Source organism: Pristiophorus japonicus, chromosome 17 (genome assembly GCF_044704955.1).
Source record: "Pristiophorus japonicus isolate sPriJap1 chromosome 17, sPriJap1.hap1, whole genome shotgun sequence".
Classification (NCBI taxonomy): Eukaryota; Metazoa; Chordata; class Chondrichthyes; family Pristiophoridae; genus Pristiophorus; species Pristiophorus japonicus.
The window spans coordinates 57,326,720-57,338,576 of record NC_091993.1 but is presented as its reverse complement, the minus strand read 5'-3'; the positions used below and the strand labels follow the sequence as shown (position 1 = coordinate 57,338,576).

General features: G+C 44.1%; 1 protein-coding gene across 1 annotated transcript; it reads left to right on the top strand.

The window, feature by feature from the left end:
- The first annotated feature begins 2,030 nt into the window (after positions 1-2,030).
- Positions 2,031-11,374, top strand: LOC139228185 (uncharacterized). Its single transcript, XM_070859369.1, has 2 exons — positions 2,031-2,694; positions 8,430-11,374. Exon 2 carries the CDS (start codon positions 8,839-8,841, stop codon positions 10,972-10,974), a length of 2,136 nt encoding a protein of 711 aa, XP_070715470.1. The 5' UTR covers positions 2,031-2,694; positions 8,430-8,838; the 3' UTR covers positions 10,975-11,374.
- Positions 11,375-11,857: the final 483 nt, after the last annotated feature.

Sequence of the window (11,857 nt, the reverse complement as noted above, 5' to 3'; positions counted from 1 at the left end):
TGATCTGTCCTTGTACAGAACCTGTAATAAACTTGCAGAATGGGCATGTAATGGACACGTGAACTCCAAGATAGTTAAGTGTACTGTGGTACATTGTGATGGGAAGAATTAAGCCACATACTCCCTGGAAAATACACGGTGTAGAGGAACAGAGGGATCTGGGGATACAAATACCCAAATCACTAAAAGTAGTGACGCAGTTTACAAAAAGGAAACAAACATGGGGTAATTTCTAGAGATGGAACTGAAAAGCAGAGAAGTTGTGTTAAACTTGAACCGAACCCACGTTACACCACACTTGGAGTATTGTGAACCTACAAATCCCTGGGAGGACAGACGCACCAACATTAGCATCCTCAACCAGGCCAACATCCCCAGCATTGAAGCACTGACCACACTCGATCAGCTCCGCTGGGCAGGCCACATAGTTCGCATGCCTGACACGAGACTCCCAAAGCAAGCGCTCTACTCGGAGCTCCTTCATGGCAAACGAGCCAAAGGTGGGAGAGGAAACGTTACAAGGACACCCTCAAAGCCTCCCTGATAAAGTGCGACATCCCCACTGACACCTGAGAGTCCCTGGCCATAGACCGCTCTAAGTGGAGGAAGTGCATCCGAGAGGGCGCTGAGCACCTCGAGTCTCATCGCTGAAAGCATGCAGAAAACAAGCACAGGCAGCGGATAAAGCATGCGGCAAACCAGTTCCACCCACCCTTTCCCTCAGTGACTATCTGGCGCACCTGTGACAGGGACTGCGTTTCTCGTATTGGACTGTTCAGTCACCTAAGGACTCATATTTAGAGTGGAAGCAAGTCTTCCTCGATTCCGAGGGACCGTCTATGATGATGATGAGGGTGAACAGTTCTGGTCTCCATATTATAAAAAAAGGATTATAGAGGCACAAGAGAAGTTGCAAATTGATTTACCAGAATGATACCAGAATTGAGAGGTTATACCTCTCGAGAAAAGAGAAGACTGAGGTGTGACCTGATAGCGGTCTTTAATATTATGAAAGGGTTTTGATAGGGTAGACGTAGAGAAGATGTTCCTACTTGTGGGTGAGACCAGAACTAGGGGCCATAAATATAAGATAGTCACTAATAAATTCAACCGGGAATTCAGGAGAAACTTCTTTTCCCAGAGAGTGGGGAGAATGTGGATCTCGCTCCCACATGGCGTAGTTGAGGTGAATAGCACAGATGCCTTTAAGGGGAAGCTAACCATATGAGGGAGAAAGGAATGGAAGGATATGACATGTGGGAGAAAGTTTGTGTGGAGCATAAACACTGGTATGGACCGATTGGGTCAAAAGGTCTCTTTCTGTGCTGTACATACCATGCAACAACCTAAGCCCAGAGGTTTCCACATTTTCATTGGTAACTGAATATCCATGGGCCATCACCCATCACCCCCTGTGCTCACTGACCTACATTGGCTCCTGGTTAAGCAACGCCTCGATTACAAAATTTCTCATCCTTGTTTACAAATCCCTCCATGGCCCTCGCCCCTCCCTATCTCTGTAATCTCCTCCAGCCCCATAACACCCCTGAGATGTCTGCACTCCTCCAATTCAGCCCCTTTGAGCATCCCTGATTATAATCGCTCCACCATTGGTGGCTGTGCCTTCAGCTGCCTGAGCCCTAAACTCTGGAACTCTCTCCCTAAACCTCTCCGCCTCTCTACCTCTCTCTCCTCCTTTAAGATGCTTCTTAAAACCCACCTCTTTGACCAAGCTTCTCGTCACCTGCCGTAATTTCTTCTTCTGTGGCTTGGTGTCAAATTTGTCTGTTTTGTCTTGTAACACTCCTGTGAAGCGCCTTGGGACATTTTACGACGTTAAAGGCGCTATATAAATAAAAGTTGTTGTTGTTGTTGGCTGTTGGCTGTTGGCTTGAGATGATGTCTCTCCACTTTAGACACATGTGGCTCTGTTAGCTGGAGTGCTGCCAGTTTAATCCTGTAAACCAGGAGACCCTATGTGGAAGAAAGAATCTATGAATCCATGGCTTATAGAAGAGGGAAGAGTTAAATTCTTTTTACTTGCTATGCTTTTTAAAATAATAAGACTAGAAAAATAGCCACGCTTTTTAGCCTTGAAACTTAGAGATGCAATTAGGTGACCATCTGGTATTAAAAGGGAGTCTCCTTTCAACTTTGCTTATCAGACTGTGAACAGAGAGAAACTATGCAAGGATAGATAGAGTGTGTACCTTCCGAGGCAACCTTTGTACTCGCGGGACTAATGAATAAGATTCCTTTTTTATTTCTGTATTCAATTTCTGTATAAAGATAAGTGCAATTTGCTTGTACGACAGAGTTCTGCCTTGGTACGGTCCAAGCAAGCTCTCCAAGATATCTTGCTTTTAAAATAAATTCTTTCTCTCGAAGTGAAATTCTGAAAGTCTCCGCCTGAGTTGATTTAAGCTAAATTTCCTCGACAGATTCTGGCGTAGTCCGGCAGGATCTCTAAAAAAAAACGAGATCCAAAAGAACCAAATTTAAATTCTAAAGAAAAGAGGAATTTTTAAGGACCTTCCTAGCTGAAAGGAGGAAGGTGCCTAGGCAGTCCTAGCTGAAAGGGGGACGGGCCGCCGAGATCCCCGAGAGGGTGAGGCATAAGGTAGCTACCGCTAAGAAGCTAAATTAACAAAAAGGCAAAAGGAGACCCCGAGCTGAGCAGAAAAGAGAACACCGGTGAGCGCTTTGTAAATTATTGTATATTTTGTAGGATTGTCCTAACTCTCATTCCAGAAAAGATCGCGAGACGTTGCACCCGGAAGAATGGGAAACGGCTCTAGTCGAGCAGGACGCTCGCGCCCAGTTCCTAGAAAAGGAAAGAAGGACAACCTCTCGACTGAAAGAATGAAAGTACATCCTAAGACTGAGAAAAGAATCCGTAAGGTAGTAAAGCAACGAGAGAAGGTAGGAGATCCCATTGTGCCGCCCGGCTCGCCGGCGGACACTGTAATTAAAGAAACAGGAGACGACAGATACGCGGTAACGTTTAGTAGTGATTTGTACAGTTGGTCTGATGGGGATTGGCCATATGGGGGAAGTTTTAAATTGTCCTTAATTGAGGAATGGAGACAGACCACCAAAGATGGGGCGGGGGACCCCACTTGGGATAAAGATTATATGGAGAATTGTTTTAAAAAATGGACAGAGGTGGCAAAGAGGCACCAGCCCCCTAAAAATAAAAAGAAAGAGGAGGAGGGTAAGGAGAAGCCCCCTCCCTCTTACAGCCCCCCCGAGTGCCCCGGTTTTGACCGCTTCCCCTGTCAGCTTATACCCCCGTCTTCCAACCACCAAGCCGGATGATTGGCAGGAGATTATAGAAATAGTGGCCGCTCAGCTGGATCAAGCCTCTAGGCGACGAGAAAATCCACAAAACCCACTAGAAAATGAAAATGGAGACGGGAGGGTGGGGGGAGGAGTCGTGGATGATAGCACAACCCCTGCCCCAGGAATGAATACCAGGAATACCATAAGACAGGCCGATTCCACCACTACCCCCACGGTGCAAGCCCCCCGTGTAATGATCGGAACAACGGCTGTTCTAAAGCCCTGGACACCGGGGGAAGCTCGGGATATGATATCAGCCGCCCCTAATCCTGTTAAGAAGCCAGTAGCCTTTCACAACTGGCTTGAGCAAACCTGTACCATTTATAACCCCCTTCCCGGAGATGTGAAATTATTACTGCAGGCAGCATATGGGTCCTCTTGGCAAGGGGTAAAAGATATGTTCCCTATACCCGCCGGCGAAAATGGAGATTGGCGGGAAAACAATGACATAGAAGGAAATTCCCGGGAACATTGGTTACAGCACCGGGGCAAGGATGCCATATTAAAGGGAGCTAAAAAACATGGGGATATAGGGGAAGTCACCCGCTGCTTGCAGAAAGCAGAAGAATCGATGATATATTTTGCAGGCAGATGGAAAAATAGTTGGGACGAGCATGCAGGAATACCAATGGATCAAAATGAACCTTTGGCAGTACAAACTTTGTTGAATTGCATGTTGCCACAACAAGCAAGAACATACAAAATAAAGGTTTTGGACTGGCAAGGAAAAAGTTGGAAAAAGACAGTTACAGTACTGGCTAACATGGATAGTGAGGGACTATTTACCTATAAGGAAAACAAGGCTAAAACAGCAGGTCAGTACTATCAGCAAAAAGGAAGAGGACAAACGCAGAATAATAGAGGAGGGTATGGGGGACGAGGACGAGGAAGAGGGAGAGGACAGTGGCCCCAAAGAGACCGCTCTCAAGATGAGTGTAGAAATTGCGGAAGAAAAGGGCATTGGGCTCGCGATTGCAGATGCCCCCCGAAACAGGGTGGGGGATTGCAAGGGGGTTTCCCCGAACCTCCACCTCCCTTGGCCCCTCAGTTTTCGTTCTCGAACCCCAACCCGCACCAATCAGCATAGGGATGCCCCGGAGGCTTAGTGGTACAGGCGTCAGCTCTCCGCCTATCAGCGGACATAGAAGAAAACCCTCTGGCAGTAGTAAAAGTAGGAGACACTTATGTGAATTTCCTGGTGGATACCGGTGCTACTATGTCTTCTGTACCATCCTCTGTGGGATTACCTGTAAGCAACACCACCGTCTTAAGTATGGGTGTGGCCGGTATCCCCATGAAAGAATTTTTATCTGAACCTACCAAATTGATAATTGAAGGACAATCAGTTAATGATGAGACTTTGATCGTCTCTAAAACAACACCGCTCCCTTTATTAGGAAGACAGACTTTGTGCAAACTAGGAGCCACAATTTATTGCACAAAGGAAGGGATGTTCATGGAGCTCCCTCCAAATAATATTCATCAGTTCTTTAATGGGATTAAAGAAGAGAAAAGGGAGGATAACAAAGAGAAGGCTGCCCTCTATTGTTGGAAATTGAATGGCAACTTCTATTCCCCCTTGATAAATGAAGTTATACAAAACTTAAAAGCTAAATTTGACTCTAATACTAAAGAATTGATGTATATAATTTTGACAAGCTTTGAGGCAGTTCAGCTTCACTGTACAGCCTGGTACACTCGACAAAAAGCTGAAACTTACCAGTGTTTGGTACAATCCTTTTTAAATAGAGAAGAAATAGTAGAAGCTACGCCCCGCATTTATTTTGGACCAGAAGGATTGGGGGTAGCCGTGGATTTGACACCCTTACAGCAACAGCGGTTTAGAGAAGCGAACTCGACACCCCATCTGACATTGGCTGTAAAACCACCAGCGAAACCTAAAGATATGGGTCCGATGATTGTAGGAATAGAAAAAGAAAAACAGCAACAAGGCTATCAACCTTGGGCAGTAATAAAATTACAAAATGTTCAGATAGACTTTGTCAACCACAACAGGGGGATTCTCCAGTGGAAAGGTAAAAATCATGCCTCCACTTTTGAAAAACAGCAACCCCCGGAACAACCAAGCCCTAAGCTGCCAATGGCATTGAATCAAGTATCTTCTGAACTTTGGGCAAAGCATAAGAATCATGTTGGGCAAGTACATTCTGCAGTACCCCATCGGGTACAATTGATAAAAAACGCCGTGTTACCAAGCATTAGGCAGTACAGACTGCCTCCAGAGGCAGAAAATGGGATAGAGCCAGTCATTTCTGCATTATTGGAACAAGGAGTTTTAGAAAAGACACAGAGCCCGTGTAACACTCCGATACTGCCCATACCAAAGGTTAATATGCCGAATGAATGGAGATTTGTGCAAGATCTGAGAGCTATAAATAAGATAGTAGTCCCTATCACCCCTGTGGTACCGGACACCAACATTATACTATCTGCTATCCCACCAACAGCAACTGTCTTTACTGTGGTAGATCTGTGTTCAGCTTTTTTCTCTATCCCATTAAATCAAGAAAGTCAGTATCTGTTTGCTTTCACCCACAAGAAGCAGCAGTACACATGGACCAGGTTGCCCCAAGGATACACCGAAAGCCCCGCAGTATATGCAGCAGCAGTAAAAAGAGACTTCGAAGACTGTTCATTATCAGACCAGTCTGTGCTGTTGCAGTATGCGGACGATTTGCTTGTGGCTTCCAGCCACGGATACAGGTGCATGCAAGATTCCCTGAAACTGTTACAGCACCTATGTGAAAGAGGGCACCGAGTGTCGTTACAGAAGTTACAATTTTGTCAGACTCAAGTCCAGTACCTGGGTTTTCACATATCTCAAGGGCAGAGGCAGCTAGGACCAGAAAGAATTCAGACAATTCAAAGGGCCACCATACCAAAGACAAAGAAAGATATCTTGTCATTTTTAGGGATGGTTGGGTACTGTAGACAATGGATCCCCGATTATCGAGAATGGGATGCGGTCCTAAGATCAGCTGCCCTGAATGATGCCCCACCCAAGGTGGAGTGGACCCCAGAGAGAGAGGAAGCATTTAAACAGTTAAAGAAAGCTATTACTAATGCTCCGGCGTTGGGACTACCGAATTATGGTAAACCTTTTCAGATGTATGTGAATGAGAAAGAAGGATTTGCAACAGCAGTACTAACACAAGAACATGGAGGGGGAAATAGACCAGTTGCTTATTATTCGGTTTTGCTGCCTCCAGTAGTAAGAGGAATGCCAGCATGTCTACGTGCTGTAGCTGCTACTGCGGTCATGGTGGAAAAGTCGGTACCTATTGTTTTGGATCATCCATGTACTGTCATAACAGCCCATGCTGTGTTATTACTTTTGAATTCAGCTGCCACGCAACACTTTACAGCGTCTCGAAGAACAGGTTATGAAGTATTACTACTGTCACACCCTAACTATACCTTTCGACGCACACCGGTAGTGAACCCAGCCACCTTTCTCCCTACTAAAGAAGTAGAGGATCCAGACCAGCATGATTGTCTGTTAACGGTGGAAATAGCCACCTTACCAAGACCAGATTTGCTCACAGAGCCCATGGACAATCCTGATCTTATTCTCTATACGGATGGATCATCACATAGGCCGTCGGATGATTTGTTTTTGGCAGGCTATGCTATTGTAAATCCCCACGAAACTGTTGAAGCATTCGCCCTGCCTCCCGGAACCTCGGCTCAGGCTGCTGAATTGTTTGCCCTCACTAGAGCTTGTATAATAGCTAAAGATCATACTGCTAATATCTATACTGATTCTAGATATGCATTCGGTGTGGCCCATGATTTTGGACAACTGTGGAAAAACAGAGGCTTTATCACCTCTGGTGGAAAGCATATTAAGCACTCTCAACTGGTGCTTAATCTATTAGCCGCCATTCAGTTGCCAAGTAAGGTAGCCGTTATCAAATGTGCAGCTCACACAACCGGTGAGGATGAAGTATCAGTAGGAAATAGGAGGGCTGACGAGGCAGCCAAACAGGCCGCTTCGGCACCGGCAGACTGCCTTCAAGCAGTCTCAGTTTCCCCTCCACAGGTACTTGACATCCAACAACTTAAAACAGCCCAACAAGAAGTTACCATGCAGGAAGGAAGAACTTGGGAAAACCAGGGTTGTTTTAAAAAAAACGACATTTGGTATCACCCTGATGGGCGAACTGTTTGCCCTAGATCTCTATTTTTGCCCCTGTCTCGCCTAGCACACGGTCAGGCTCACATGGGCAAAGGAGGGATGATACATGCTATTAATGCACAGTGGTATGCACCAGGAATAACAGTAGTAAATGAGAAAGTTGCTAGGACATGCCAAATTTGTCAACAAAATAACAGAGGTAAAACACCTGCTTGATATGATCATCTACCCCAGCCAAGTATGCCCTTTGAAAATTTGCAAATTGACTTTGTCCACATGCCTCCAGTATCAGGTTTTAAGTACCTATTAGTCATAGTAGATATGTTCACAAGGTGGGTAGAAGCGTACGCCACTAGGAAAGATGATGCCTGAACAGTAGTAAAAATTCTATTTAAAGAAATAGTACCAAGATATGGGATACCTATGGGAATCAACAGTGACAGGGGAACCCACTTCACCGGAAAAATAGTGCAAAACCTTGCAGAAGCGTTAGGGTTCCAGTGGAAGTTACATATACCATATCAGCCACAGTCCTCGGGAATGGTAGAAAGAATAAATGGGATAATAAAATCTACCCTTACCAAGGTATGTCAGGAGACTGGACTGAAGTGGCCAGAAGCCTTACCATTAGTATTGTATACAATGGGAAACCAGAAAAACCGAAACACTGATTTGACACCACATGAAGCCTTATTGGGAAGACCAATGTCTACTGGCGTAAAACCACCACTGGCAGATGAAAAAATAGCATTAATTTGGAATGATGAAAAATCATTGAAGTATGCTCAGGCCATGTGTGAAATAGCAAGAAGTCTGCATGAACAAATAAAGCAGACACAGGTGCCCCCGTCGGAAGGAAATATGCACCTTTCAGACCTGGAGATCAAGTGTTAGTAAAAACATTAAATAAAGAATCTTTTTCTCCTAGGTGGAAAAGACCGTATCAGATCATTCTCACGACACGAACCGCTTTGAAGTTGGAAAAGCACCCGAACTGGGTGCATGCAACCCGCTGTAAATATTATTTCCCCGACGAATTACAGCCGAAGGAAAAGGCATTGAACCAGGACGTACTACGGTCGCCCGACTAAGAAAACAGCCATTTTCTCGCTGAAAGAACTGTTCCTGCTCTTGCATTAAATATTTGAACTTTAAATAATTGCCCAAAAATTCACGGACGAATGTCAGAGCTCATTTGTGTGCCAGTTTGGGCCTTTATTATTTGGGTCACTGTTACTATCGTGTGGACGTGTTATTATTGTAACGACTTATTTCAAGAGTGGTATAGAAAGAAACAAGAAAGGGAAGATGGGAAGGGACTCTTGGAAAAATTATAAATGGGCGATAGGTATACTGATCATTTTGGCAATAGGGAACTCCCGGCAGGAGGAAGAAGTCCTAAAAGAAGGAAGAGTATGGTATGGGAAAGAAGTAATAGTATAAGGCAGCAAGGCAATTTTTTATGCCCAGCAGGCCAAAGTTGTAAAGTAGGGAATTTTACGGCACGATGTGAGGCATGTGGAATGAAGGAGGAAAGAGGAGAATTCCAGTTTATATTGGGGAAAGGGTATCAGTTGTTTATAGAATTCCAGGCCAATGTGTGGATGAAGTGTACCCGGAGCACAGGGAGAAACAAGAGATGGATGTACATAGGAGGGCCGGACGAGAGAAAAGACTTCCTCTGTTATTCATTTACGGGAATGGTAGATGGGCAGCGGATGTTGTGCATGAATAACACCCCGGTGAATGGGGGAGACCTATTCGTGGTAAAATGGTCAGTAAAAGAATCCGGGCACCCAGAAGACCGGGACCCGGGACATCTAAAAAGGATACTGACCACTTGCATCCCAGTGGTAAGATCCCCAGGTGTATTAAATCTAACAATACGAATTAAATATCCCCCAAAGAAAGAAGATGGTTGCCACACAACCAGTGTTAAGGTATCTTTTGAAAAAGAAAGACCCCAAAGAAAGAAACGGGATGTATTAGAGACTGTGTTAGGTGGAGTGGGAGCAGGAATAGGAGCATTGAACTCCATGGATATCGAGACCCTACAAAATAAAATCCAGGCCGTCGGAGGACTGGTAGGGGAAGATATAAAAATCAGAAATGCCTGGGATGAAGGATTACAGCAATTACAGATATCAGGTTACGTCATAAATGAAATAACCTGGGAACAGAATGAAGGGATAGAGAAGGAAATAGAGAACCTAATGAAAGAACAACAGGGAGTAAACAAGTACACCCATTGCCTGTTTAAAGAAATGATCAGACAGCTATTAAGAGCCGAGTTAGAAAGGAAGATATTATCCTTCCATGCTAACACATGGGGAAGGCTGCTGGAAATTAACAAAAGAGATAAGCTTCTTAATTTAACCATTAACCCTCAAAAAAGATATACCAGTTGTAATTCAAAAGGATGTAACGTTACTGTGGAGATAGTAAGTATGACACGAAAAGAAACTTGGTGCCAGTTCCAAGTAATGCCCCAGCTGTTTGGACAGAACTTCTGGTACCCAGAATTTAAAGGAGATTGGGTCGATGAGAAGAATATGACACATCACCAGAGGGGATGTGCTAGGTGGCCATTCGGAATGGTATGTCCCTATCAGACCGCCATACACGAACCATGCTCACTGCAGCACTCCATTGGAGTATGTAAATGGGAATTAAAGCTAACCAATGACACTGATATAACGGAAATAGGACAGAATGAGATCTGTGTGACAGGAAATAAACCTGTCTATCTGGATGGAATTTTGTATCAACCCCCCATTAATAAATGCGTGAGAAGAGTCTACACCCTGTATGATCCTGAAGTAAAAAGAACTTATACCTTTGAGCAGTGGCAAAATGTAGAAAATTATCTGTCTATGCACAAGATTGAACCCTTACCCCCTGTAATTAATTTGACCAGACTGCACAATTTGATACGGAATGACAAGAAAATTGAGGAAGCTCTGTCGAAGCAAGGCAGAGACATCCACCAGTTTAGAGTCGAAATGAGTTACAAGAAGGGGCAGCTAGTGAGAATCGCAGACGAAGTCACCTCTTTGACAGTACACCACTGGTGGGATGTGTTTACCGGATGGTCCCCAAAAGCTACAGCAGTACTGAAGCTCGCTATACACCCCATAGTAATCGTAGGTGTGGTTATGCTTGTATTATTAATAATCCTTTGCGGAATGTGGATAAAATTAAAAAATGTAATTAGTCAAGTAATAGGCCTGCTCTCCGAAATAGAAAGAAAAGGTGTATGCATGAAAGGAAGGTTAAGTCGCTTAGAGGAAAAGGTTGATGAAGATGATTATCTCCAAATGCGACCCTATCCGGAAGGGTATAAACCCCCTTTTGCTAAAGAAGAAAATATAGGAAATTGTGTTGATCTAAAAAAAAATAAAAAGATCAACAAGGAGGGAATTGTGGAAGAAAGAATCTATGAATCCATGGCTTATAGAAGAGGGATGGGTTAAATTCTTTTTACTTGCTATGCTTTTTAAAATAATAAAACTAGAAAAATAGCCACGCTTTTTAGCCTTGAAACTTAGAGATGCAATTAGGTGACCATCTGGTATTAAAAGGGAGTCTCCTTTCAACTTTGCTTATCAGACTGTGAACAGAGAGAAACTATGCAAGGATAGATAGAGTGTGTACCTTCCGAGACGACCTTTGTACTCGCGGGACTAATGAATAAGATTCCTTTTTTATTTCTGTATTCAATTTCTGTATAAAGATAAGTGCAATTTGCTTGTACGACAGAGTTCTGCCTTGGTACGGTCCAAGCAAGCTCTCCAAGATATCTTGCTTTTAAAATAAATTCTTTCTCTCGAAGTGAAATTCTGAAAGTCTCCGCCTGAGTTGATTTAAGCTAAATTTCCTCGACACCCTAAATTTGAATCACACTCTCGCCTCTCCAGGGTATTGCTGCCATCTGTCTCTTATTTGTCAGGGATAATCCGGGGGAGGGGTGGGCCAGTCGATGGACCTAAACAATGTTTCCTTGTGTACTGGCAGTGTTTTGGGATATTTGGAAGCCTGGCCCTAAATGCCTGAACCAGGAAAAGGAGAGGATTTTGTTTTTGTGCAAGTCACTGAAGGAAGGGCAAGATAAATGAGAACTTTTACCTATTTCTGAAGCTGTGTGAAATGCTTTTGTGGTTGGTTCCTTGGTTGTTTGCCGGTTTTAGTTAACATTGAAACTACTGTGCAATCCAACCTGTCTCTGGCTGCAGTCAAAGGCTGAAGATTGGCAATTCGTGGCCTTCAGCACAACTAGTCACCACGTTAAATCGACATCAGAACACAATCCCGATGCACTCTTGCATTTTGTTTTTTTTTGGTGTCAGCTGTGGCTCA

What these genes read in the sequence shown, in the direction of transcription:
- LOC139228185 (XM_070859369.1), top strand. Translation starts at nt 8,839, where the DNA reads ATGGGCGATAGGTATACTGATCATTTTGGCAATAGGGAACTCCCGGCA.